At 49.3% G+C, this 25598-nt stretch overlaps 1 protein-coding gene across 1 annotated transcript in view; it reads right to left on the bottom strand.

The window, feature by feature from the left end:
- Positions 1-7981: 7981 nt before the first annotated feature.
- The window catches only part of CAMKK1 (calcium/calmodulin dependent protein kinase kinase 1), a 52152-nt gene continuing 34535 nt past the window's right edge, over positions 7982-25598 (bottom strand). The window contains exons 9-15 of the mRNA XM_041463602.1: positions 23678-23877; positions 22964-23017; positions 22012-22085; positions 17798-17885; positions 16460-16588; positions 16060-16163; positions 7982-8205 (exon numbers count right to left, since the gene is read on the bottom strand). Of these exons, the coding sequence (XP_041319536.1) occupies positions 8133-8205; positions 16060-16163; positions 16460-16588; positions 17798-17885; positions 22012-22085; positions 22964-23017; positions 23678-23877 (722 nt within the window). The 3' untranslated portion in view covers positions 7982-8132. The remainder of the gene's footprint in view (positions 8206-16059; positions 16164-16459; positions 16589-17797; positions 17886-22011; positions 22086-22963; positions 23018-23677; positions 23878-25598) is intronic.

Here is a 25598-nt window from a genome sequence, read left to right as displayed (position 1 = left end):
GGAAATGTTGAGATGCTGGAGACGCTCTTGGCATTAGTGCTGTGCTGATTGTAGCCCCATAAAAATAACTTCCTATCCCTTTGAAACAACTGTGGTTAATAGAAATTTTAGTCACCAGTCTCGTGAAAGTTCTCAGGTGTCTGCCCTGGCCTTTTAGGTTGTTGCCAGTTACAATCCTGTGCCACCTTCTCTGTTTTTCTCTGACCTACCAAAAACTATCAGGCTTGACCTAAGCCATGATTCTTCCAGCCAGGACCCCTCAGTGAGGGGATGGTGGGAGCTCTGTGTGTCAGCCCTGGTCTGGAGTCTGAGCTGGGTGTGATAATTTTACCTTTTCTAATGTCCTGTGATCAGTGATTGCCAGTTCTCCAAGGGCCATGACGCATTTCCTCCGGGAGGACGAGGTCCCCCTTTCCGCACGGCTGGGATGCCGCTGACCACAGGCCGTGTCCCGCTCTGCCCTGGCAGAGAGTCATGGAGAGCTGGCAGTCTCCAGTCACCCCATGGTTTCTCCTCTGGCCAGAGGAGATTCTGCCACTCTGGGGCCTGCCAGGGTTCCACCTCACCTGGGAAGCCTGTGAGAGTTTGACACGTGTAGGTCTTTTCCCAGGCTATCCCCATTTCTTACAGCATCTACTGCAAATAAAAGCATTTCAAAGAAGTTAAGTGGACAATTCTATTCCTCAAGGCACAGCCCCACTCTTTTTAGACTGTTTCCATTTAATGCAGTGTGGAATTTCCTCTTGTAGGAACTGCTGGGTGATTCTTACAAAGATGTAGTTTTTCTTATGATTCAAGTGTCTCCAGATTGGAGAATATTGAAAAAATGATATGTAAATTGAGGTTTTTTTTTTTTTAATTAAAGGGTGAAATGTCAGAGCAATGCAAAGGACTGGTAGAAACAGGATATGATTTTTGACAAGGAGACAAAAAAATATTACTCTTCTTCACTGGGCAGCAATAAACAACAGATAGAAGCTGGTGAAGTGAGCTGGGAATCACTGTCACAGTAACAGCGCGATCTGCCACTGTTACATGTCATGACTTTGTTGTTTTTGTACTGGAAGTCAAAGGAATGTACTCCTCGATATACTTACCTTTGTGAAGACGTCACTGAAATGTAAAGATAGCTCCGTTTCCTTATATGTGAAATAAGGATTTCCTATAAAGAAATCATGTACGTGTCCTTTTTGGGGAGGGCTGGAGCGGGTCCACGTTTGTCCGTGACTGGCCGGGATGGGGGCAGGAGGTTCTCCCTCCTCCTCTCTTTTGGGGGGACCGGGGCTTCCCTATCCTCATGTGGCCTTTGTGGTTGCCAGCAGGTCTCATCCTCCTCTCGCCTACGGAGGGGGCTCAGGGATCTCCCTGCTCCTTTCCCGATGGGGGACCAGTGCATCTCTGTTCTCCTCTCCCCTGTGGGGTGGCCGGGGTTGTCCCCGCCCTCCTCTCCCATGGGTGGGGCCGGGGCTTTCGATTTTCTTCGCAACTGACTCGTTGGGAAAACAAACATCAGTCCAAGCCTTCGGTGTGCGGTTCAGTTGGCCTTCTGCCAATTTTATTTTGCTTCGTCCACGGGGGCAGGGGAAGTGGGGGCAGTGCTCGAGGGGTCTCCGTCCCTCTCGCCCTGGGGGATGCTTGGGAAGGACGTGTCCTCCTCCGCCTCATCCTGCAGGATGATGGGGAGCTTTTCGATCCTCCTTACCTTTGCAAGGCTGGAGGTGGTCTCGGTCGCCATCCGCTTTTTGGGGGACCCTCTGCGTCTGTCCCCCTCAGATGTGGGGGGCCCTGGCATTGTGTCTGTGCCCCTCCGACTTAGGGAGGGCCGGCGCGGGGTCCCTGTCCCCCCTCGGTTTAGGGAGCGCTGGGTCCATCGTCCTCCACTTTGGGGGGCCAGAGTGGGCATTCTCTCTGTCTCCCTCCAATTTGCGGGGGCCCGCCGCTGTCGCCGTCCTCGCAGCCCCCGGCCGTTCTGCGACCTACTTGCCTTTGACCGCCTGGGGGTGCTCTCCATCCTTCTTCGATTTTGAGGGGCCGGCATTCTGTCTGTCCCTCTTCGATCTGGGGGGGCCGGCACTTTGTCCCCCTCCTATTTGGGGGTGGGGGAGATGGCAGGTCCGGTGCAGGGAGCCAGAAAGGGCCCTCCCACCTCCCTCCCAAGCCCGGCGCACACCCCCCGCAGCCCGGGCGGCAGCGATGCGAGGCAGGGGCGGCCCCGAGGCTCCGGCGTCGCGGGGCCGAGGGCGCTGAGCTCCACCCGCCCCAGCCGCCGCCGCTGCACGCTCACGAAGCCGTACCCCCCCCTGCGGCCCTTTATATAGGCGGCTGAAGGCCCGCCCTCTCATCGACAGCCAATAGCAGCTCAGTGACGACACAATGGGGGCCGGAGCAAATAGTGGAGGCCTTTGTGACGATTCGGAGACGCAGGGGGCGGGACCGCTATGCCACCGGGTGACGTGATTGGTCGACAGCCAGAAGGCTCTGTGATGGGCGGGGCCCAGACATGACCGACCGATCTGATTGGTCGAGAGGCGGAGCGCTCTGTGACGGACGGCTATTGGGCGTGGCTCGCAGCGAGGGGGCGGGGCCAGCGCCAGCCGGGGCTTAGGCCGGGTTTAGAGGCGGCCCTGGCCTTAGGGCTAAAGGGGACCTTGAGCTCAGAGCCGGGCTCGGTCTGGGGACTGCGACTGGGGCTGCGCTTGGCAGCTGCCTTAGGAACTGCACTTACAGCCAGCGTCATCTCTGTGGAATTTATTGTCATTTTCTCATCAGTTCTACAGTACAAAAGCATGCAAAAAATAGCCTCTCTCTTCATGGTACATATTTACAGTGCAACAGCCGCATGCTGTCACAGTACTGAGTGCATTTACATCATGCTGGAACCATAGCAGAGCACATACAGGGGCAGAGGTTCAGCTTCAAGTGCAACAAGAGACAGAAATACCAACAGAACAGGCCTAGAAATCAGAAAGAGCAGCAAAATTACAGCACAGAGGATCTGCATTGTACCCTCAAGGGTTGCAATTCATGTTTTCTTGAATTTACACCATTTTTTGGGAGCACTTTGATGGCTTGTGGGTACTGAGGGAGGGTCTGGGCTCTGCCAGCAGCAGCTCTGAGCGTACATGGCTTTTCTCCAGGAAGGGAAGGAGCAGAGCAGGGACTGATGAGCTGCTTTCCTTCCCTCATCCCATGGAAGGCTGCATTCACAGCAACAGGGTCATGGCATAATGCAGGTTGATTCAGCCTGGGAGGGGCTCGGGCCGAGCACGGACTTGTGTGGAAGGATCTGGGTCAAAAAGGAATGCCTTGCACTGCTCTGCTCAGCAAACCCACTACAAACAAGCCCTGCTAAAGCAGAAAAGTTTGGCACCTCATCCAAGTTCCATTTCCACACAAACCCTCCACTCTCTGCTCTCCAGTCTCTCTGCTGCACACCAAAGGTGCTCGGGCTCTCAGTGGCATCCCCAGCACAGCCCTCCTGCCTCAGGAAATCCACTGAGATCCCTGTCCCTGGGGCAGCCTGGGCCTCTCCGGGGCTGGGACAAAGCCTTGGGCTGGTGGGACAAAGCTCTTGGGGTTTTGGGCAAGATGGGAGGAAAGCACTGAGCTGGGGAGAGCAAACAAGCTCCCAGCCACACACCACAAATGGAGAAACTCCCCCATGGCAGCGCTGCCGAGGGCTTCAGGGCAGAGTTGTGCTGAAAGAACACAAAATTTCTCCCAGCAGCTCCTCCTTGCAAGTCTGGCAATAAATACAGAATGAAACTGCACCCTGGGAGTTGTTTTGTGGAGCCACAGTTTGTTTTGCACAGAGCAGTTACACTGTTCCTCCTCAGGCTCCCTCTGGTTGGAGCCCTACACAAACTCAGCTTTTTTTCCCCCTGATGCTGGAAACCTCATCTGCTTGCAAGTGTGACAGCAGCACATTCCTGCCCAGAAAGTTAAAGACATGGACTGTGCATTCCCCAGGGCAGGATAGAAGAGACTTGACCAGGATTTTTACTTAGCACTACCCCCCAAAACCACAGGCCTAGAGCCTTTAATTGAGTGAGACAAAGAAATCCACCTCCTGGAGATCACAGGTATGTGGTGTTCCACCAAATGAGAAATTTCTTTCAAGAAAATCATTCTCAGCCTGGAAGAGTCTGGAAAACTTGACCAGACGCAATGGTGAGTGGTGAAAGAAGAGCCCTCCTGGTGATTCCAAGCCCAGCTAACCAAGGCCAGAGCATCCCAGTGCTCCAGGAGCAGCAGAGGGGAGGATTTGGAGGGGAAAAACACAGAGCACACCAAAGCATGAGTGTGCCACACCTGCTCTGCTCTCTGCTCTGCAGAGCCACACTGAACCCCATCCCCTCCATCACAGAGAGGAGCAGACAAATATTTACCCATCCAGCTGAGGAGAATGATTTTACTCAAGAGCTAAAAGCGCTGCCTTGCCTGGGATGTTTATTCTCAAATAAATCCCCTCTCTTCAGCCTCTTCCTTTCTTCAGAGCAGAACCAGTTGCCCTGAGCTGCTCTAACATGCACATAAACAAGCAAGGATTTCATTGCAGCTGAGTGAGGAGAGCCTGGTTTTGCCTATCTGAGTGTCTCTCCTGCTGCCAGGGCACATTTTTCATCTTATTTCATGCAGGTTTTTTGCTGTTTGTGACACTATGGGGGTGATTTCTGGGGTATAAAGGAAAGCCTGTTGGCAGATTTGCTGAAGAAACAAGGTGTGACACGAGCTCAGAGCTTGAGGGGGTGGTTCTTGGACCTGTGGGAACAGCTCCAGAAGGATTTCTTTTAGCTGAAAGGGCAAGTAGATTTTGAGATAATCATAAAAAACATCCATTCCTCTCCAAAACTGAAGTGATGATTTAGGTACCACTAAAGGAACATGTTATGGAGCTCATTTGTAACTCATAGTTTGTTTGGTTGCGTTAACTGGGGCTGAGAACAGCCTTCCTGCAGCCTTCCCCACCAGCTCCCACCCCGTGGGCATCACTAAAATAACGTAACTCATAGTTTGTTTGGTTGCGTTAATTGGGGCTGAGAACAGCCTTCCTGCAGCCTGGGCATCACTAAAATAAACCCAGCTGCCTGGGTTAGCAAATTATTCTTGCCACAGATTAAAAATACAATAACTGACTAATAATGTTTGCATCCTTAGAGCTCTTTGAGCACAACCCAGGTATTGCTTAGACTTCAGAAGTCCCACAGGGATGAGGATTACCAGAACTCTCTTTTCTGCCTGGGGCAGGGCACGCTCCTGAGATGTGTCTTTGCTCCAAGGTCCCTCCCTGGCACTGTCCTGGGGACAACAGCTGGAGAAAGTTTTTTCCATAAAGTGGAGGCCAGATCAGTTTGTATCCACAGACTGTCCCTTCCACAGGCAGCAGTTCCACCTAGACAATCTTTTCCATTTGCAGAATCCCCTGAAAGCTCTCAGACTTTTCACTCCCTACCTCTGGGTACCTAAATCTTCATTACAAGCAGCAAGTCCCATGTCCCAGGCTGGGGAATGGATCAAGGCATCCTCCTGGTGCAGGGCAGGCTCCTCAGAGGATGCTGAGCTCACAGCTGGTGCAGACACCAAAAACCAGGCAGGATTTAGCACCTGGAAGCAGCAGTGCAGAGCTCAGCCCCAGAGCAGCAACCTTTACAGGATCCAACAGCAGCTTTCAGCATTAAAGGTCTCCATTCAATAGAGAAGCTGCAATGTTCTTTCCCATTTTGCCAATATTTACAAGTGAGATGCAAGGAAGAGCCCAGGCTGGGGAGTGCTGGGCATCCCACTGGGGTCGCTGAGGATAAGGGAGGGGAGGTGACAGGCTGGGGACAGACAGAAGGCACCAGCAGCAAAGCCCAGCTATAAAATGTTTGGAACCATCAAATGAGACTGCAGCAAACAGAACAGGAGCACCAGGATACACCAGTCACTACCAACAACCCTCGTACTTGTGTCCCCCTGCACAAAAAATGAAGGAAAAATGTCCCAAGTCCTCAGGATTAACCTAAAAGCAGACACTAAGATGATTATGTAGGAACCAAATTTAATCATGTCCTTTCTTAAAGTACTATAAAGATTCCAATCCCACTGGTTTCCCAGGGGCATGTTCAGACCCCATAAGGTTCAAGGGAAAATAATGACATATATTTTGACAGATGGATGTCGCTGGTTTTTACTCTCTGAATTGAAGAATGAAATTCCTGATTATCCACACAGTCTGTAAGTCAACAGCCACAAAAATGGCTGTATTTGCCTTGTTGTATTTACCTTTTTAAGTGTAATCTCTTACCAGTTATCAAACTATTGAGATGAAGCTTCTAACCCCAAGTTTAGAAGCAACCTATGGATAAAATAGCAGCATCAGCATATGCATAAAAATCAGTGTCTTAAAATGAAATTAAAAATTAAAGCCTTTTAAAAAAAATCAAAATATCAACTTGTGAACTTGTGCTCTGTATCTTTCTAAAAACCCTCCACCAACATTTTCCATCCTAGGAACCTCTCCCAATTTGGGTCATTTTCAGGAAATTAAAGTTTAAAAGCATCAGGTACACAAGAGATTAAGCAAAGAGAAGGAAATGAAATAAAATAAAGCCCAAACCTGCCACTCTTTTCAGCTGGAGACCATGGTCCGTGGGTGCAGGACTGGGTGCATTCCCAGCTCTGTGGGAAGAGCAGCCCTGGCAGATGTCCCTGGAGCACTAAGCTGTTCTGTGTGGCAGCATATCCCCATGCTCCAGGGCTCTGTGCCATCCCAGGGCTCTCTGCACATCCAGGGAATCTCGTGTGACTCCTCTGCTTTACAGCACTGCCCTGACTAAAGCCACAGCTGGGAGCAAGACTTACATTGTGCAAAACTGAGGGACCACAGGAAAAGGGAAGAAAGAGAAAGAAAGACGCAGGGAGGGACAATGTTCACTCCAACAGCAGGATCTCATCCTCATTTCACTGATATCCAAAGACATTTTGCCTTCATCTCCACACCAGGAGCAGCACTCCTGATGTACACAAGTGCATTAAATAAAACAGTTGCCCTCCTATAGGAATGTGCCCCCTGTTGATGGAGTGACAAAACTGTCCTTTGTCCCCTTAAAAAGGAAATAAGCCCTGAAGTTTTTCTCCTTGATTAGGTGAAAAGGCATCTCAAACTTCACCTCAAACTTAAGGATAGCTGACTGGACAGGAGCCAAAAAGTCCTGCCTGAGCAATTTACTAGAAAAAGAAGAGAACAAAGAAACGAATCACTTTTGTGAGGTGTTTTACCAGGGGCAAGGACTCTTACACCTGGCTCGGTTTTTCTCTGTGAAGAGTTTGTTATTTTGCCTTTTATTAAAACCTTTTATTTTCCAACACTACCACAGGAACCATCCTGCGATTTTATGCCTTCTAAGGTAGCTGAGCTATCTTGGGTGTGAAATAGATCTCCAAGACCTTATGAGACCTGGCTCGAGGAGACTCATAAAACCAGTCTTTAATGCCATTTTTTTCCCCCTGATGCTTGAAGTAGAGAACACAAAAACACAAGGAGAACGTCTCTGGGGAGAAAAGAACCCTTGAGAGGAGCACAGCCGCGTTCCTGGGGTGAAGCACAAGGCACGCATGGAGGAGTGCAGGGCTCCCACTGCTCCTCGGATCCTCCCGCCCGGCTTTCCTGGCTCGCTCTGTTCCTGCTGGGCTCGGGCTGGTTCTGTTCTGCCGTGCAGGGCCCGGGCTGGGCGGTGAGCGCCATGAGAGGGTGAAGGCGGAGAGGAGCACAGCCGCGTTCCTGGGGTGAAGCACAAGGCACGCATGAAGGAGTGCGGGGCTCCTGCTGCTCCTCGGATCCTCCTGCCCGGCTTTCCTGGCTCGCTCGGCTCTGCTGGGCTCGGGCTGGTTCTGTTCTGCCGTGCAGGGCCCGGGCTGGGCGGTGAGGGCCATGAGGGGGTGAGGGCAGCCAGCCCAGGCCCTCCCACCCAGCTTTCCTGGCTCACTCTGTTCCTGCTGGGCTCGGGCTGGGCGGTGAGCGCCATGAGGGGTGAGGGCGGCCAGCCCAGGCCCTCCTGCCCGGCTTTCCTGGCTTGTTCCACTCTGCAGGGCCCGGGCTGGGCGGTGAGGGCCATGAGGGGTGAGGGCGGCCAGCCCAGGCAGCCGCGCCCTCAGGCCGCGGCCTCGTCCTCGCACACGTCGGGCAGCTCCGGGTCCCTGGCTGCTTCTCTGCTGCCCTGTGTTCTGCACGGGTGGTGAGGAAAGAAAGTCATTGTGGGCACACAGCAAGGCAGGGGGGGTTTATATCAAGAGGGAGTAGCAATGAACCAGCCTTTGTGCTGGTACCATGTGAACACTCAGCAATATCCCAGCACGATGCCCTGCAGGGATGGGCAGCTTGGCCTGGACACCTGCTCCCAAAAACTGATCTCTCCACTGTAGTAATTACATGTCCTCTGAATAGAGAGAGCCATGGATCTCCCAGGAAAATCCTGGGAAGCTGGGCAGAAGCTGTGAGAAACTTAGAGGAAAGAATTCCAACAATTATTATCTCTCTTTCTGTAACCATTGTTTATAGATATGGTTCTCCAGAGTGTGCTATTCATAGTTCACCAGTAGTGTGAGAGAAGATTCCTAAAGGCCAATCAGGTCTTAGGTCCACCATTGTTTCCATAAGAACTGTAGATTTCCAATAATGAAGTGCTTTTCAAGCCTTCTGATGGTGGAGTCTCTGTGTCGCCTTTGGCTGTCCCCGATACCCCTTTGGTCATACTCCACTTCCCCGAATGCCCTTCTTCATGAGGAGGTATATGGTTTTAGGGGAAAGTCTTGCAGACCAGCAGCATGGTTTCTAGTTTGCATTTAGAGAGTTCTGGCTTGCTCTCCTTTAATTTGATTTTTTAAATAAAGATCAGAGGGATGGGTTGTTCCCACAGCTGCTTCTCCAAAGTGCTGCTGTAAATGGCAGTAAAGCTAAATGTTTCTACCAGAACCCAGTTTTTCCTACACAAAAACTGTGCAATTTTGGTTTCTATGAGTCTGCCTGGTCCCCAAAAACAGCAGTCCCCAAAACCTGAGAGCAGCAGCCCTAAAACCTCAGCCAAGGTCACTTCCTTGCACTGAACACACACCACACTAACTTCAGCCTTTTCCTCCTACTCCTAACTTTTGATGTTTTCCCATGTAGAAGGCTTGAGCTGTACTGCACTCCAGGGCACCCTCGAGGAGCAGCACCTGCACCCAGCCCAGCGCCCCCCAGACAGCATGTGACTGTCCCTGGATGTAGAAAAGGAGACACCTCCAGGTGCCACCCACAGCAGAAACTGATCACAGGCAGGTGACTTCACCTAGAACACCCATTTCTCCATCATAAAGATATCCACAACACAAAGGAGGTGATCATTTCCAAGTATTGTCTCTCCCAGGTGTCCAGCCTTGCTCACAGCAGTCTGGCTGTAGCACAGAATCATGGAATGGTTTGGGTTGGAAGGAGACCTTGAAGATCACCTTGTTCCATCCCCTGCCATGTGCAAGGACACCTCACCTTCCACCCTCCCAGGCTGCTCTGAGCCCCATCCAACCTGGCCTTGGGCACTTGCAGGGATCCAGGGGCAGCCACAGCTGCTCTGGGCACCCTGTGCCAGGGCATTCTGTAGAACCTGCATGGACAAGCCAGCTTGGCAGTGGAGTGTCAGTGCTGTTGCATGTGCCTGGACCACACAGTGTTTGGGGGCTCTGGGGGTATTTCCTGGCTAGGAACAACACGAAGTACACACAGGGCTAACCTAATTTTTGAAGAAACCAGAAATGATCAAAAATCATGTTCCCTTCTCCCTCCACTTCAGCAAAGCTCTGCAATAAACCTGACCTTGAACCCATGGACAGGGAAGGCTGAGGAGCAGCCTTGCCTTCAGTGCCTGTCATCCCCCTCTTCAAATGATTGATCACCTCATTTAGCAGCAGGGGCTCTGTTCTGTGGCAGCTCAGCACAGCCCAGCTCCCTGTCTGGCACATCCTGCTGATCCTGCTCCTGTCAGGGGTGTCTTCAATGCTGTCCCACCACTCTGAGCAGCCTCTGCCTCTCCAAACACCTCCATGTCAGGCTGAGAGGACCCTCAGGGTGGCAAACACCAGCCAAAAAGCTGGGGCTGCCTGTGAAGCAGCAGAGATGCAGTACCAGAGCTCCATGTCTGCACAGGAGCCAGGCTGCTGCTGAGAGGCCTGAGGCTGGATGAGAGTCTCCAGTAAATAACTCTTGGTGAGAAATAAGACTCTATTTCTCCTACATTCTGTAAACCGCAGGGGAGCAAAGCCTGGTTTGTGCAGTTACCCAGGAGAGTGCATGGCTGCGGGGGGATCACAGCCACTGGGGATCCACGAGTTTCTTGTCTGTCCCATGAGGAGTGAGCCTCCCCACACTGCCCTCCAAACACAGGAGCACAGGACAGGGAGGGTGTGGGACAACCAACACAGCACAAACACACACCCCTGGCAAGTGCTTAATTCTTCCAGGAGCCCCCATTCAATGCAGGCTGCTTGAGTCCCTTCCTCCCTACGGAAATGCAGCAGCAGGAGGCAGTAGCACCACAGCACTCCCCATCTGCCTCTGCCTGCCTTCTCCTGGCTATTTTTGGAGAATCTCTGCAAGTCCTTCCTCACTCAGAGCAGGTGACATCCTGGCTCTGGCCCATCCATGTGTCTCAGAGCAATAAACCAGGCCAGACAGAGTCTCCAAAGTGCTGGAGCTGCTCCCAAAGGTATTTAGAGATGTGTGGTTGTTTCCCAGTCTCTCAGCCCAGATCTTCCAGCCTGGCTGGAGGCTGTGTCCTGCCTACCACTGGATCCTAGGACTTCCCACTGAGGTGTCTGTAAGCAGCTCATCATGGTTTGCATTAATGCTATTTTGTTATTTAACAGAATTAACCGGACCAACATTTCCTAGAAGGGTCTGTGCAAGTGGTGAACAAGTGATCATGTTTTGATGAAGTCCTGGCTGGGGTGGTCACTTGGAGCAACCAGTTTTGGTCTGCCCTGAGCCCTCCCAGTGCTGCAGCAGAGGCAGAAGCACGAGGAAGTGGTGGAGCATCTGGAGCAGAGATGGCTCCAGCCCTTTCTTTTGCCTAACTACTAAATATTAAACTCAAATTCCAAAGCTCAGCCTTTCCCAAATTCTGTAGCTATTCCCTCTGCAAATGGAGCTGAGCACCACTTCCTGCTAAAACCCAAGTGTTTTTTTTCACCCCTCCCTCCCTAAAAGCAGCCCAAAGAATCACAAATAGAAATAATAATAAAAAGTATACATAAACATTAGTGTCACACACACAGAATGACTGCAGTAAAACTGCTCCTACAGGAAGGAAGGATGGAGCCAAATGCTCTCACTACCACACAAATCACACAGGCTCAGCAGGGGACACAGGTTTCTACAGCACCCAGGGAAAACACAGACACGGAATTACCTTAAAGATGGATGCAAATATACAGATGTGTTTAAGAGGAATCTGTCCCTGAGAGCAAAACAATGAGACAAGGAAGAAAGTGATCATGAAGACAATGGCAGCAGGTGAAGGAGCTTGCATTTCTGTGCCTGTCCAGCCTAGAGTGCAGAGTGGAATGGGGATGGAACATCAGCCACCTTTACCTAAGGACAGATGAGGGCAGGCACTGGTAGCACTGGAACAAACCCTCTCCAGCCCTTACCACTGCTGAAAGCTGCAGATGGCTCCCCACACACTGCTGGTGTCCAGCTGTGCTGCCCTGCCACCTCTGGGCTTTTGTATCCCTTGTGCAATGGGGCAGAGCCCCAGGAGCACTGGGCCCTTCACTGCTGGTGGTGGATCATTCCAGAGGAAAATCCTGTGCCACAGCCCTGTGAGGACACCCACCTGCATGTGAGGTGTTGCTCTTCCCACAAAACATGCAGTTCTCTCTTTGGGAGGAGCTGTTTCTGCTCAGAGATCTGGGCCAGCCACTCCTCACTTTTTTTACCTCCTTTTCCCCCTTAGCTTCCTTGTGCCTAACCCACATGGACAATATGCCCCTAAGGGCAGTGACCCTTCTGGTCTCTTTTTGGGAAGGTTGGAAACAGGGTAGGCTTTTTAAATACCAACTGATCTCCCACAGAGGAGCTGACAACCACACTTCATCAACAGTATTAGCAGCCATAATGGGAAAGTAAATTGGGTCTGTCAAAACACAGCCATTAATTTGATAGGTAGTACTTGCAATAAATGAGAGCAATAAAATGTGGTGAAACCAGGGCTGGCTCAGTTAGGAGAAATGTGGAGAAGGCAGAAGAAATGCAGCGAACACTGCTACCAGAAATCCAGAACTTAGCTGTGAATGCTGAACTGGGCTTAAAAAATACTCTGGAGCTGGAAAATTAGAAAACATCAGTTGCTTCTGCAGCCACCATTAATGATGGGCCTGAACCTGGCCATGGTCTGCAAGATCTGTAAGACTCCATGAATCACTGCCTCTCCTGGGAGATCCTGCAGGAAAGGCAGGATCCAGTGACACCTGGCACTGCCCAGCTGACAGGGAGGTGACAGCTGGCAGCTCTCACACCATTCTAGGTGTGCAAAACAACCACTGCTAAATGGGGCATCATCCTTTTAGTTCCTCTCCACCTGCTGAGTGTGTCTGCACTGAACATCTGCCTTTTAAACTGCTCAGTGCTGATAAACAGAGCAATAAATAACAGCCAGGAGAGGATTCACTTCTTCCCGGTCTAAAGAGTGTTCAAAAAACGTTCTGTCCTCCCAGTATTGACTTCAGAACTGTTTCACATCAGTGGTGTCTTAATGGTGTCCTCTAAAGGCATCAAGGCCACAGCAGGAAAGCCCTGCTGCTACCACAGATATCTGCCCAGAGCATTTCCAGGGACAGAGCCCAGCATGCTGTGTAGGTAATGCAGGGACAAATTACAAAAAGATTCCTCTCCAAATCCCAAAGAGTGAGCTTGAAGGACAGCTCCATTTTAAGAGTCATCAATTAGGCATCAAATAGCAGAAAGCTCTGGTACCAGAGCTCAGCTCATTGCCAGAGGATTTCCTACAGAGTGTATCCTCAGAAATGGCACAGATGTAAGATGCTTGAAGCAGCGGTGAGTGGGGCCCTGGCAATTTCACATGCAGCCTAATTAAATAAATTGAATGTGAAACTGGAGTATTCTAATTGCTTTCCTTTTTTTTTTTTTTTTTTTTCTGTAGAAACACAACAAGTTATTTCCTACCTACAACCAGAAGGAGATGCAGTATTACAAAATCTGACTTCTGTCCCTCTGAAGACCCTGCCACTGGGACAAGGAGCTCTGTGCAGGAGAGCTTGGCAATGTGTGGCTCATTTTTTTCTCAGTTCCTCCAGGGCAGCCACATGTCCAGAGCACAGTGATGGCTGCAGGCACTGCTTTTCTGGCAGGTCCCAATTTTGGGGTCCCTGTGCAGCTACAAGCATGATGGACATGCAGAGCCTTACTACAGCAATATTATCTGCTCCTGCATGATCCTAAAGCTTTACAGAAATCCAGACTCACTTGAAACTTATTTTAACACAGCTCTAATCATAACATTGGCACTTTATATGTGTAGCAAGGGTGGTTTTTCCAGGGAACAAGCAATATGGATTAAGAAGTGGATGAGCTGGGTGTCTACTCTGTTTGCCCCAGAGGAAATAACACTGTCATCAAGAGATAACTCACTGAACAATGAATATTTCCCATTTAGCTGTGGTTCACTTAAGATTAATGTCATTAGATCCAACACATCTATTTAAATTTGAAGTTATTTTCATTAGATTCAGTCAGTAAAATGTTTTCCAAAGTTTGAAATAATATTAATCCATATGCCTTAAAAGGAGCATCCCTGCTGTGGTGTTTAATATACAACACCATTTGTTGGAGAGACTTGGCAAGTATCTTTCTTTTAAACAACAGTTTTGAGATGGGTTCTCAAAGCTCCAGTTGTGCATGAAATAACTTAGGATTAAGTCAATTGTTACTGCCAAAAATTGGCACTGATGGCATGAGACTGAGAAATTAAGCACAGGGATTGGTGCAGTGGAGAACCAGCACATTCATATTGATTTTGGATATTTCTAAGTGCTCACACAGCTGGGCAGAGGCCAGCCCAGCATGGCTGCAGCTCCTTCCCTGGCCTGGCATGATTTTGTAAACTAAGGGCACCAGACACAGCAGCACAACAGTGGAAATGACACACTACTATAACAATAAATCTTTTAGTCTGTACAAGGAGTCTGAAAACACACCAGAATGAGCTGAGACAGGGAAAGATGCTGGGTTTCAATGAACTGAAAAAAATCTGACTAGCAACTTTAAAAAGGAGACAAAAGTGGAGGCTTACAGCTCATCTTGAAAGCCTAAGAATATTTTATAAAGGACAAGACATTGATAATGTGGCTGATCAGAAGTTTCACAGCTACCTGAGATCAAATGAACTTTGGTTTTGAGCAGATACTAAAGCCCCCAGCTCCAGGCAGGAACCAGCATCAAGGGTCAAGGAGTTTTCCCACCACCTGGGTGAGTTTTCAAGCACCTCAAATGAAGGTAGAAGGGAACAGGTCCCTTTTGGAAACAGTCTCAGGGTTACCACCCTGAAATATCAGTTCAGGCTGGGTTTGAAAAGAAGTCTGCCTTGCTCCAAGTTACCTGTCTGGGACAGTGGGAAGAATAAAATACATTTTTCTTCAAATTTAGTAAATGTTTCCCCATTTCAGAGCAATGCAATGCAGTCACCAGGAATGATAGTGAAGATGTGAGCAGGGACATGTGTCCAATTAGCAGTAACTAATTTGGAAGGCATTGAATGAAGAGAAACAAATCAGGGCAAATCCCTTGTGCTAAGAGCTGTGACTGCCATGCTCCAGATGTGTCCCACAGCAGCACTCATGAGCAGGGTGTTTAAATGCCAAACTGGTGTCTGGCAATGGACAGCAAGACAAAGTCTTCATTAAGTCTCCAATACCCAGCTGGGGACCTAGAACATGATCATCCTTAATTGAGCTGAGCCCTGAAATCCCCATACACCTGTGAGAGACAGAGACTCCTCTAATTGTGTTATCAGTGGTGCAGTGAGGCTCAGCACACCCTCCAGGGAGTCTGCTAGGAATGGGACTGGGATTCTGGGTGGAAAAGAATCATTTTGGGACAACGCAGCTTTGTTGTCCACAGCCTTATAGATCTTGTGGGGCGAGAACTTTATTTATAAAAAAATTGTCCCAGATCAGGCTACTGGTCTAGCTGTTATTTACTGGACTGATGACCCAGAATCCTGGCTCTGAAAGGAATCAGTGACAAAAATGAAGGAGAAAGAGTAAGAACCAAGCAAAGGACAGAAGAATTCTCTCCCCATCCCCGTACACATCATCATGGTTAAAAACTGCTGATGAATCTATTAGTCATCAAGATCTCTATTCCCTTTTTAATCCCAATATAGTAATTTATACCCACCCTCCAAAGTATCCCCTTGCAATGTGTTCCACTATTTCATTAACTGGCAAAAAACTGTGTGGAAAAAACACTGTATGTGTTCTTGAGTGAAAAGGCAATTTCAAAGTGTTCTCTTTTGTCTGACCATGATGTCTCTGCCCAGACTTGGGTCCCAGACCCCAGGTCAAATCCCATAATCTCATTTTGTGTTAAAAAACCTGCATAAACTGCTCATTTGGTACCATTTCTGTGGTCCATAGAAAGGAGAGAAGAATTAAACCCTCCAATATATATCCAAACTAGAACCTAATTAAACTTATTTCACTTCAGCAATCTGTAATGGATCTTTGATCACAGAATTATAAACTATCAGGTGAAAAAACAGACTCAAGTTTAGCACCTTACATGTATTTAGGCCAAACCCATCTTACAGAGAGAACTGCATCTATAAAAGAGTTTTGAGGCTGCAGCAGTACACTGCACTTCAATCTGAGAGGACTTGAGGTAGGTTTTATCTCCAGTGTTTGATGCAGAAGGGAGTTTTGTCTTTAAATGCTACAGAAAAGATTTGCAAAGTGCTTCCCCCACCCTCCCTCCCCACAAGCCTTGGCCCTGGCCGTGCTGCAGAGCCAAGCACGGCTGTAGGTACCTACATCAGCAGGTTCCCTGGAGCAGACATGGATCTCTCCTCCCTCCTCGTCTGCACCTCAAAGGGGTTCCCAAAGGAGCGTTTCCTCAGCATGGCCTTCACCAGGATCTTTGAGGAAGAGAACAGAGCAGTGAGAACAGCAGGACTGGCTCCTGGAAGCCAGTTCAAAGAAGGAACAACAGCTTCTTTAATAATTCAGCTGACATTTTACAGCAAAGAGCACGAAGCAAAGCTGTTTGAGAGAGCCAGGCTGCTGCAGCAGTCAGATACAAGAAGTTCCTACCAGGTCAGACTGCTGAGATTTCATGCCAGGAACACACATGTCCCCTCTCCAAACCTCCTCCAGCAGCTGAAGGCTTCAGCCCAGCCCACTGCTCAGAGGAGGTGGTGTGTTTCCCACGTACCACAGCTGGCAGGCTGGGGATGGTCTTCACAGAGTTCTTGACCTCCTCCTCGGTGACCTCCACCACGGAGCAGTGCTCCTCCTCCAGCGGCAGCGGCTCCGCGCCGCCCCGGCTCAGCCAGGGGTGCACCTGCACGGGGACACACAGCTCTGGGCTGCCACAGAAACGGGGCACAGGCCTCACTGCTGTCACTACTGCTCCCTCTCCCACTGCCAGAGGTGGTTTCTAACCAGCCTCCTTGGAAATGGCTGCAGTCTGGCTCAGTGCTGTCACCCACCAGCACCATGGCACCCCCTGAATAAAGTTTGAAACACTTTGACAACCTGAGTTATCTGGAGCATTTTCATTCTTTGTCTTGCATGCAGCAGAGCAAAGCACCCTTTTCTTGCTGCCTCTCATGGGATGGTTTCTCGGCTGGGAGCAGAGGAAAGCCCTGTCTGAGGGCATGGGCTGAGCACAGAGCCCAGCCTGACACATCCTCTGTCAGAGTCCAAGGCAAGTCCCCAGGGACACCAGCCAGGGACAAGGGCCGGCACTCAGCTCTGCTCTTCTACCCACAGGGTCTCACGGTGTGCCTGCATGAGCTGTCAAGTGAAATCCCATAAATACAGCTCCAAACCTGCCTTTGGCCTCCTGGGCATGGAGGGAAGGGATGTCACAATTTTTTCCTGAAGCTCAGCCTTTCTAGTGTCAGCTTTGGTGGCAATACTGGTGTTGGCCTGGGACAAAGCAAAGCAGAGCTTGCCCTGTAGAGCACGCTGAGGGATCTCTATGGAAATTTTGAGAACTTCCAGCAGGTCTAAAGCCTTGGTGAGGGGTGACAGGAGGACAGCAAGCCTACACAAACCCAGAATGAAACCACAACGTGTGAAGCATTGTGCTCTGCCAGGCCTGTTCATTTTTTCTATTATTAAACATCTTCCAAATAATGGTGATAAAAAAAAAAAATGTGCTGCCCTGAGGCCACTGGCCACACAAGGACCAGCAGAGGAACACACATCCAGTCCCTGGAATGCACATCCAACACTGCCAGCCCAGGCTCTGCAGCTAGCAGCTCCCCTGACAATGCTGATTCTCCCAGGGATTCACTGAGATCAGCCAGCTTTTGAGTAGTTTTCATTTAAATAAGCAAACAGGAAAGCTTTTGTCAATATTCCCTGAGCAAGAAGCAGTATTGGAGCTGTGGCTGCAAAATGAGTGCTCTCCTTCTCCAAGGGAGGGTGCTAGAGACAGCTCCCAGTACAAACAGTGGGGACAGCTCTGCCTCATTAGAAGGTACCAAAGGACATAAAATCAGCTGAGACTAAAAGCTCTAATATCAATTAGATAATGTCTTACCTTTATTTCAGGGACTGTTATCCTTGTTTCTGGATTTTTATCGAGCATGCGCAGTATCAGCTCCTTGAGCTCGTCACTTATCTGTGCTCTGAGTGAAGAAAACAGCAGGACACAGTTAACAAGGGAGTTGTAAATGCAGCAATGCACAGTTCTTACTGCAGGTACCTGCTCTGCTCAGGAGGTACTTTCTCTGCAAAGCTGGCTTGGAAAAAAGGAAGGCAACAGAGTCACTGCTGCAGGGCTTGGTTATCCTGTCTTGGTTATCCTGTCTTGGTTATCCTGTTCTGCCCCCTAACACAGCAGCACACGCCCAAAATGCAGGATGAGGGATCAGGTGAAGGGGGTCTAAGGACATTCTTGAAGACTGTACTACATAGGGGAATTTCTGTGGGGAGATTTGGAACAACAAAGTGCTCCTGAGAGCAGAACTGGAGTTGAACTCTGTGAATCAAGAGGGGCACAGCTTGATTTCCTGAACTTGCATCATGAGCAACTGTATGCTGGATAGAACACCCCCATCTGACATTCAAGTCCCCAGCTAAGCTTCTAGGTTGTGTTATTTAAATTGCTTCCAGAACACAGATTGCAGGCAGCCTGTAACTCAGTATCCCCTACCTGCAAAGCTCAGCCTTGGGGTAACAACAGGAGGGAATAAACAAATGCAAATAAGAGAAATATATCTAAATTTTTAACACTATTTCCAAGATGTAAATGTGAGAGCACCTGAACCCAGAAGCCACTCTATTGACATGGAGCCCTTGGTCCTGCAGCCCAAAGGCTGCAATGACTCCTGTGGTTAATGATGCAGGAGATGCCTTTAAAATGCACAGGATCTGAATGATCAAAGTGCTGTTGCAGTAAAATGCCAGCATGTGACTGAATTGTATTAGGCAGTTGAAAGTCTGTGTCACAAATGACTCTAGAAGAATTGTGCTTCTTCTTGGAGATGGAACTTAGCAGCACAAAATGTCACTCCCCAGGAAGGTTGGATTTGAGACTGAAAACAAGAGTGAGCACCAGGTGCTGTGCCCACCTCCTCTGCAGAGAAGGGAATAAACTATCACAAACCAAAATGCAAACCACATCACAGCAAGGGATATTTCAGTCTGATGAAAACAGAGCTGCTGTTTAATAATTCATGAATATTTTATTGGGACTTTGGCTATGAGATCTTTACAAACAACCACAAGGAAATGCTGCTTGTTCAGAGGCAAAAAGGGGGTTCAGTTTGAAGTCTAAACACTTAGAGTTGCATCAAGGCTCTGCTGTACACAGGCAGCAGAGCCCAGACAAGGGGAAAGAACAGGATGAGTCCTCAGACTTGGGTGATAATTTCAGTTGAAATGGAAAGACCGGTGCTGCTCTTGGGATAAGCTCCAGAGGAACAGCCATAGGCACTGACAGTGCATTTAGCAGCCCAGAATGAACAGATTCCTTCCAGACACCACACTGATGCAGGTGAGATGGCATTTTAAAAAATACTTTAAATCAGTTCTGTGCCAAAGTGTCAACAGCTTTACTCAAAATAAAATAAATGGAATATAAAATCACTTAACATTTCTGGGCACCAGACTGATTTCTACATAACACAGGATTGAAGTCCTAGGGAAAAGCCCCATCAACAGGATCACCAAGTGTCAGGTGGGTTATGGCCAGGTAACAGATCACATCACCCTGTCTCAGGTTTCCCTTCTCTCCAGTCTGCAGCAGTGTGAACACTGTGCCTGGTAGCATTTTTCCTTTGAAAAGCCTGCACTGTCTGGGATTCCTCACAGCCATAGTCCTGTAAGAGCTCTCAGGGAGATGCCAAGCTCAGAGCTCAGCATCCATTCAGGAGGGTTGCCAGCACCCAGATCACTTTACAGGGTGCCTGCAGGTCAGGGATCATCCTGGGCTTCACCAGGAGGGAGCTGCTGGCTCTGCTGACACGTTTGAAGAGAAACTTCAGCCTGCTTTTTAGTCACGCCAGGATCCTCAGAGTGTGAGCTAAGCCCATTTACTTCATGTCATGCCAAGGACTCAGTGACATGAATGAGAACTCCAGTGCCACAAATATTTATCCTGGTGTCTCTAAGGGAAGGGACAAGATGGTGACACCGGTACAGTCAGATCCATCTGTCCTAAAGGTTGTCAGGAAACAGGCAATGAGTTTCCATGGGCACTCTGCAAACAGGAATGTGTCTTTTGTAGCCATGGTGAAATAAATTGAAACCAAAATACTTCTCACTATAGAGAGGTGCTAATTCTCTGGGAGGTCAGGGTGGATCCACTCCAGTGAATTCCATGTCTCTGTGGCTGCCTCTAACAAATAGATGTGGTTTGGACAGCTGTCAACACCTAGTAACCCTCAGCTCCTCCAACAACCTAATCAGGGTGCAGCTTTTTTTAGACTGGGAGAACAGGTCACTAAGGAATCCACATAAATCATGCAGCCCAATTATGGCTGAAGGAAATGCCTGAATGAAGGAACAGATCTCAGCACAACCTAGTTAGCCCATTAAATGTTAATAACTTATTGCAGAGGCAGATGGGAACAGTCACTTGTAAGCTGACTGCTAACCCAAATACATGGTGGCTGAGGGAGGGGTGGGAGTTTTGCCAGCCTTGAGCAAGGGAGAAAACTGCCAGGGGAACATAAACAGGTTTGGAGTTTTTTTGGCTGCAGTGCTGTCAAGACAAAGTCCTGTTCCAGCTGCAGGTAGGGACACAGCAGTGGAGCATGACCAGCCTTTGTGCTCCTAAAGCCTCAACTCAGTCACCTGGGCCTGCCAGAGTTGCTCTTTGCCTGCATTGGGGTCTGTGTATGCCCTAAAAGTGGGCTGAGCCCCAGGGCCTTGGAGCTGCAGGTCCTGTGCAGGCTCCAGCTGGGCAGAGGAACTGAGCTGCCTGCAGTGGCTGTGGCTCCTGTCAGTGCAGGGCAATTAATGCAGCCCAGGTGTCTAAAAGAGACCACCCTGAGTATCCATCCCTTTCTGTGCAATCAGAAGAAGTCTGGGACTGTCAAGGTACAGGCCCAGCCCTTTACTGTAATGTGAAAATTCAGTGAGCATGTCACAGAAGATCTTGCCTTGCCATAGATGTTGGATACATGCACATACCCAGGCTGCCTCACAACATCCCTCCCTGCCTCTCCAATACCACACGTGCCTCTCATTAGAGTTTTAATTTGTGCTTGCTCCAAATCAAGTCATTTAATCTATACATTTTTATTGGAATGAACAATTAGGTCAAGAATTCTTTGCCTGACTACTGTGTGGATTTGGGAGGGAAAACAAAGAGTCCAGCTCTGGCTAATTCATCTGTCAGGAACCAGGGGAAACAAACTCTTCACCAGCAGGAAGGCACCAAAGGCCTAAAGCTGAAGGAAATGCTGAGGAGTGGCCAACACTTGAAGCTCCAGGAATAGTGACCAGGGAGTGTCACCCTCTGCCACACTCTGACCATGAGCACTTATAGCTCAGGACTGAACCTGCACTGCTCAATGCCATGGGAGTGGCCTTGGCTTGTCCCCTGCCCTGCTGAGGACACGCTGTCACCACAGCTGGCCTTCCCACCCGAGCACCCCAGCACTGCACAGGGGTTCCCCTCCCTGACCAAAGCAGGGTGGGAGCAGACCCTCAGGAGATCACAGGTGAATTAATTCCTGGTTTTTCCATAACTGCCAGGTTTTTTCCTCTTTGCCAGTACAGAAGACAGACCCATGTTTGTCTTGGGGTGTGCTGGAGGAGTGGGATTTGCTAAGCTGTGGTTGCACATCTCAGGCCAAGCATCCTTCCATCAGACAGTTCCCCTGCTCCAAGGGAAGGCCACAGGACAGGGATGTGTTTACTTAGAGCTTTATCACTACATTGCTTTTGAAAATGAGTACATTAAATCATTCTGGTGGCTGCTGCAGGGGGAGAGAGAAAACCCCAACCAAACATGCATCCAGCATCTCCAGAGTCAGTAGGTGGGGCAGAACTTCCAAGATCCTGGAATCCCTTCACTTCCAAAGAGCCACTTCCTTTAGTCCCTGTCTGCACAGCAAGGACAGAGGAGGAGCAGAAGCACTCTGAACACCTCAACACCAGCACAAAACCCACGTGAGGGACCCAGGAGAACACAGAGCACCTCACCCACCCATGTCCATCCCCCCCTGGTGACCACTGTGCCACACAGAGAATAATGCTGAACACTGAACTTTATTTTACAGCAGCTGAGTAAAGTTTACTCACTCTTCTGGGAACTCTACAGGCTTGGTCTTGATCCTATTATGAAGACCCAGAATATATTCATCTATAAAAGGGCACTGTAAAACAAACAAAGAGATTTTCCAGTTGTCCAAGATCCTGGCATCACTCAGGCATTTGTCATTCATGTAACACCAAGTACAACCTCTGCACTCCCTGGATTTTACACAGAGATGGAAATAAATTAAATCTCCCCACACACAATAAATCGATTCATTCCTTATTAAAAAAATAAATTCAGAAGAACAGCAGAGGCATCTGGGGAATACACAAGTGGACTGGAATACCCTCCTTCATCCAGCCTGCCAGGTGACCATGAACTGCCTCTGTCACCTCCCCTGGCCACTTCTCACCCAGAGCTGGATGCCTGGTGCCCGTGGGGTGGGATCTGCAGAGGGCAGAGGTTCAGAGGCTGCTCACACCTCCTGTTCTGCTCATCCTGGGACAGCAGGGGTGGCACATGGGGCTTCAGGCCACAGGGGAGGGAAAGGCCATGACAGGACACGGGGTGTGCAGAAGGCAGCACTGGAGAGCTGCCTCTGCCAAACTGGATCCCCCATCAGTCCCAACTCAGCTCTGGCAGCCAGAGCTTTCTGTAATCTGGTTCACAAAGTGCTGCAGCAGTTTGGGATCAATCCTGTACCTCTATCCACACTCTGGCTCATTTCTAAATGCAGGAAATGTGGATAAACTCCCCACAAACTGCTGGTGGTGCTGCTGAGGCTGCTCTGGGTTTGTAGCTCTGCATTCAGGGCCCAGTGCTGGAAATGATCCTTTCCACAGATCACAGCCTCAGCCCCTTCTGAGCTGCAGGGGGGTTTTTGAGCTTAGAGAAGGCAGGTCTTTGTCTCTAATATTTGCCTTTATTTGGAAAGGAATGAATTAAAAGGCAGGCAGACAGTGCAGTGCAGGGCTCCAGCACTGAAAGGCAGCTTACCTTCCCATAAACAAAGCAGTACAGGGTGATTCCCATGGCCCACACATCCAGGGCCTGAAAGAGAGCATGAACAGAGAGTAAAGGAGAAGCAACACAGATAATCTGAGTAAGCTGGATTTTCCCAGCAATTCAGAAAACACTCTTTGTATGGATCTAACATTTCTATGTCACATTGAAATTGGGCTCCTAAGGGCAGCTCTTGCACACCAGAGGAATGAGGGCTGTGCTGGGCCAGGCATTGCTCCCTTGCCCCACTGAGACCAGCAAGCAGCCCCTTCTTACAGGAAATTGCACCATTCAGGGCTGAACTTCAAACACTTTTCCAGATTAAACAAAATCCCTATTAGGCTCTATCCCTCTGTCTGCATCACCACCCTTGGCAGTGCCTGTCACTTCCAGGAAATCAAGGTATGACCTTGGTGCTCAGCAGCCCTCTGTGCCTTTTGATTATTTTGGGAGGGAATCAAAGGCTTCCTCCTTTCCCTTGGGGCAGGGAAAGGGCTCTAGCATGGCTCCTGCCTAGCAGGGATCCTCAGCAAAGTGTCTGCCCACTGCACAGAACCACCAACGTGAGCTTTGCCTGGACTGAGAGAATTAGAGCTTCAGTTTTACTGAAAGACAGCCCTAATTTGTACCACAGTCAGCATGCAGGTGTGGCACTCCCTCTGTGCCATGCCTGGGGGTCTCAGGAGCCCCCTGTGAGCAGAGACCTACCTTTCCACTGAAACTTTTGCCAGTCTGTGAGATGGCCTCAGGTGCCATGAAGGCTGGTGTCCCTGCTGTGCTGGAAAGCTGGGCATCATTCCCTTCAAACTGATTGCTGACACCAAAATCAGCAATTTTGACGTGGCCATCATCTCCTAAGAGCAAGTTGGAAGGCTTGATGTCCCTGTGGATGATCTTCTGGTAGTGCACTGAAAAACACCCAAAAAAGGAGGCAGAATTGGCCAGGGCAGCCAACACACCCAGAGGAAACCTTTCCAGGAGGGGGAAAATAAAGGTGCAAGCTCAGGCACCACACTCCCAGCTGCTGCTGGAGATGGAATATAATGGTTCCTACAGCCATTCCTTTTTGGTGCCTCACTGGGACACAATTCTCAGAAATAGATCTAGGAATTATGCAAAGAAAAGACACAAACTCAGGGACAGCTCAGCCAGAGGGGACAACCAATGTGTCACCATCATATTTTCTGGAAAAGTCCCTTCACCAGGAAGCTGAGAAGCTCTCCTGGGAAGCTGAGAAGCCTCAGAGAAAAAGGAAAACAATATTATCTCATTTGCTTCTCCTGTGTTTTGCTGCTTTGGAATGTGGTTGGAGATTGCTTATTTGGTTGTATGTGAATTGTTTTTACTTATTGGCCAATCACAGCCAAGCTCTGTCGGACTCTGGGAGGAGTCACAAGTTTTCATTATTATCTTTTAGCCTTCTGTCTGTATCCTTTCTGTACTCTTTAGTATAGTTTTAGTATAGCTTTCTTTAATATAATATAATAACAGGAAATAATAAATTAGCCTTCTAAGAACATGGAGTCAGATTCATTCCTTCCTCCTCCATCTGGGAAACCCCGAAAATACCACACCAATGTTGCTGGAGAAGGACACCACTCAAATCCTGCAGATTGGCTTGGCCTCATCACACCAGCTGATGGGCTGGGCCACCTGCTGTATTACAGGTTTGTGGGACCCAAATGAAGAGGTTCACTTTCAGTTTATTTATTTTGAAACTGCAGTGCTGTGAAGCTCATCAAAAGGGGCAGAACCACAGGTAGAATGAAACAGGTGACAAGCAGCTGAGTGCCAGGGTCAGCCAACAGCTCAGAAATCAGTGGGCATTTCCAGCTCAAAAGGTGGAATAATGGAGCTCCAAGCTTGGAGCAAGCACCAGCACTCCAAAGAGGCACTCTTTATTTAGTTAAACTTCTCAATGGAGCCCACAAATAGAGAAACAACCTCGCCTTGCTTTGCATCACCCCAAACCCCACCCTGGCCCACCAGCCCAGCCATCCCCAGAGCCGTGGCCAAACCTGGCCCTTCATTCCATGAGGCTCCAGCCAAGGCTGCAGCTCTGTCCCACTCCATGAGGGCACCAGCTGAAGTGCTTGTACATCCAACATGAAACAAACCCTTGCAGATAGCTTGGAGCCTGAGATGCACTGAAAAGAACAACAAAACCACCTCTCTTGTGCAATATTGCAGTTGAAAGACATTTCCAGGCCACTGAGTGAAGCAGGCAGTTGTAGGCTGATTTGTCAGGAACTCAGAGAACTTGAAAAATAAAAAAAGCACCAACTTTCAGAACATGAAATGACCCCAAAAGCAGAACTGTATAAACCCCAAGAGACTTTACTGAAGGAGGAGGAGGAAATCCTCTAATCCTGCCCTCCCCAGAGGACCAGGACCCCCATGCCTCCCTCCTCCCCTGGCTCCAACCACTGTTTTCACATTTCCTTCTTGCCAACAGAGCATGTTTGTTTTTATACCTCCGTGAGCACTTTTCATATCTCCTAGGAAATACACGCTGGGTGGAGTAAAATGCTGGTCTAACCCTTTCCTGCTTTACAAACCTGACCAGCACAGTGCCACAAAGGCAGCCTGCCCTATGGAGCATCCCAGTTTGTGCTTTGGGACCAAAAAT

This window comes from Pyrgilauda ruficollis, unplaced genomic scaffold, assembly GCF_017590135.1.
Source record: "Pyrgilauda ruficollis isolate IOZ18807 unplaced genomic scaffold, ASM1759013v1 scaffold168, whole genome shotgun sequence".
Classification (NCBI taxonomy): Eukaryota; Metazoa; Chordata; class Aves; order Passeriformes; family Passeridae; genus Pyrgilauda; species Pyrgilauda ruficollis.
The sequence above is the reverse complement of the archived record's forward strand: the minus strand, read 5'-3'. Positions and strand labels throughout refer to the sequence as shown.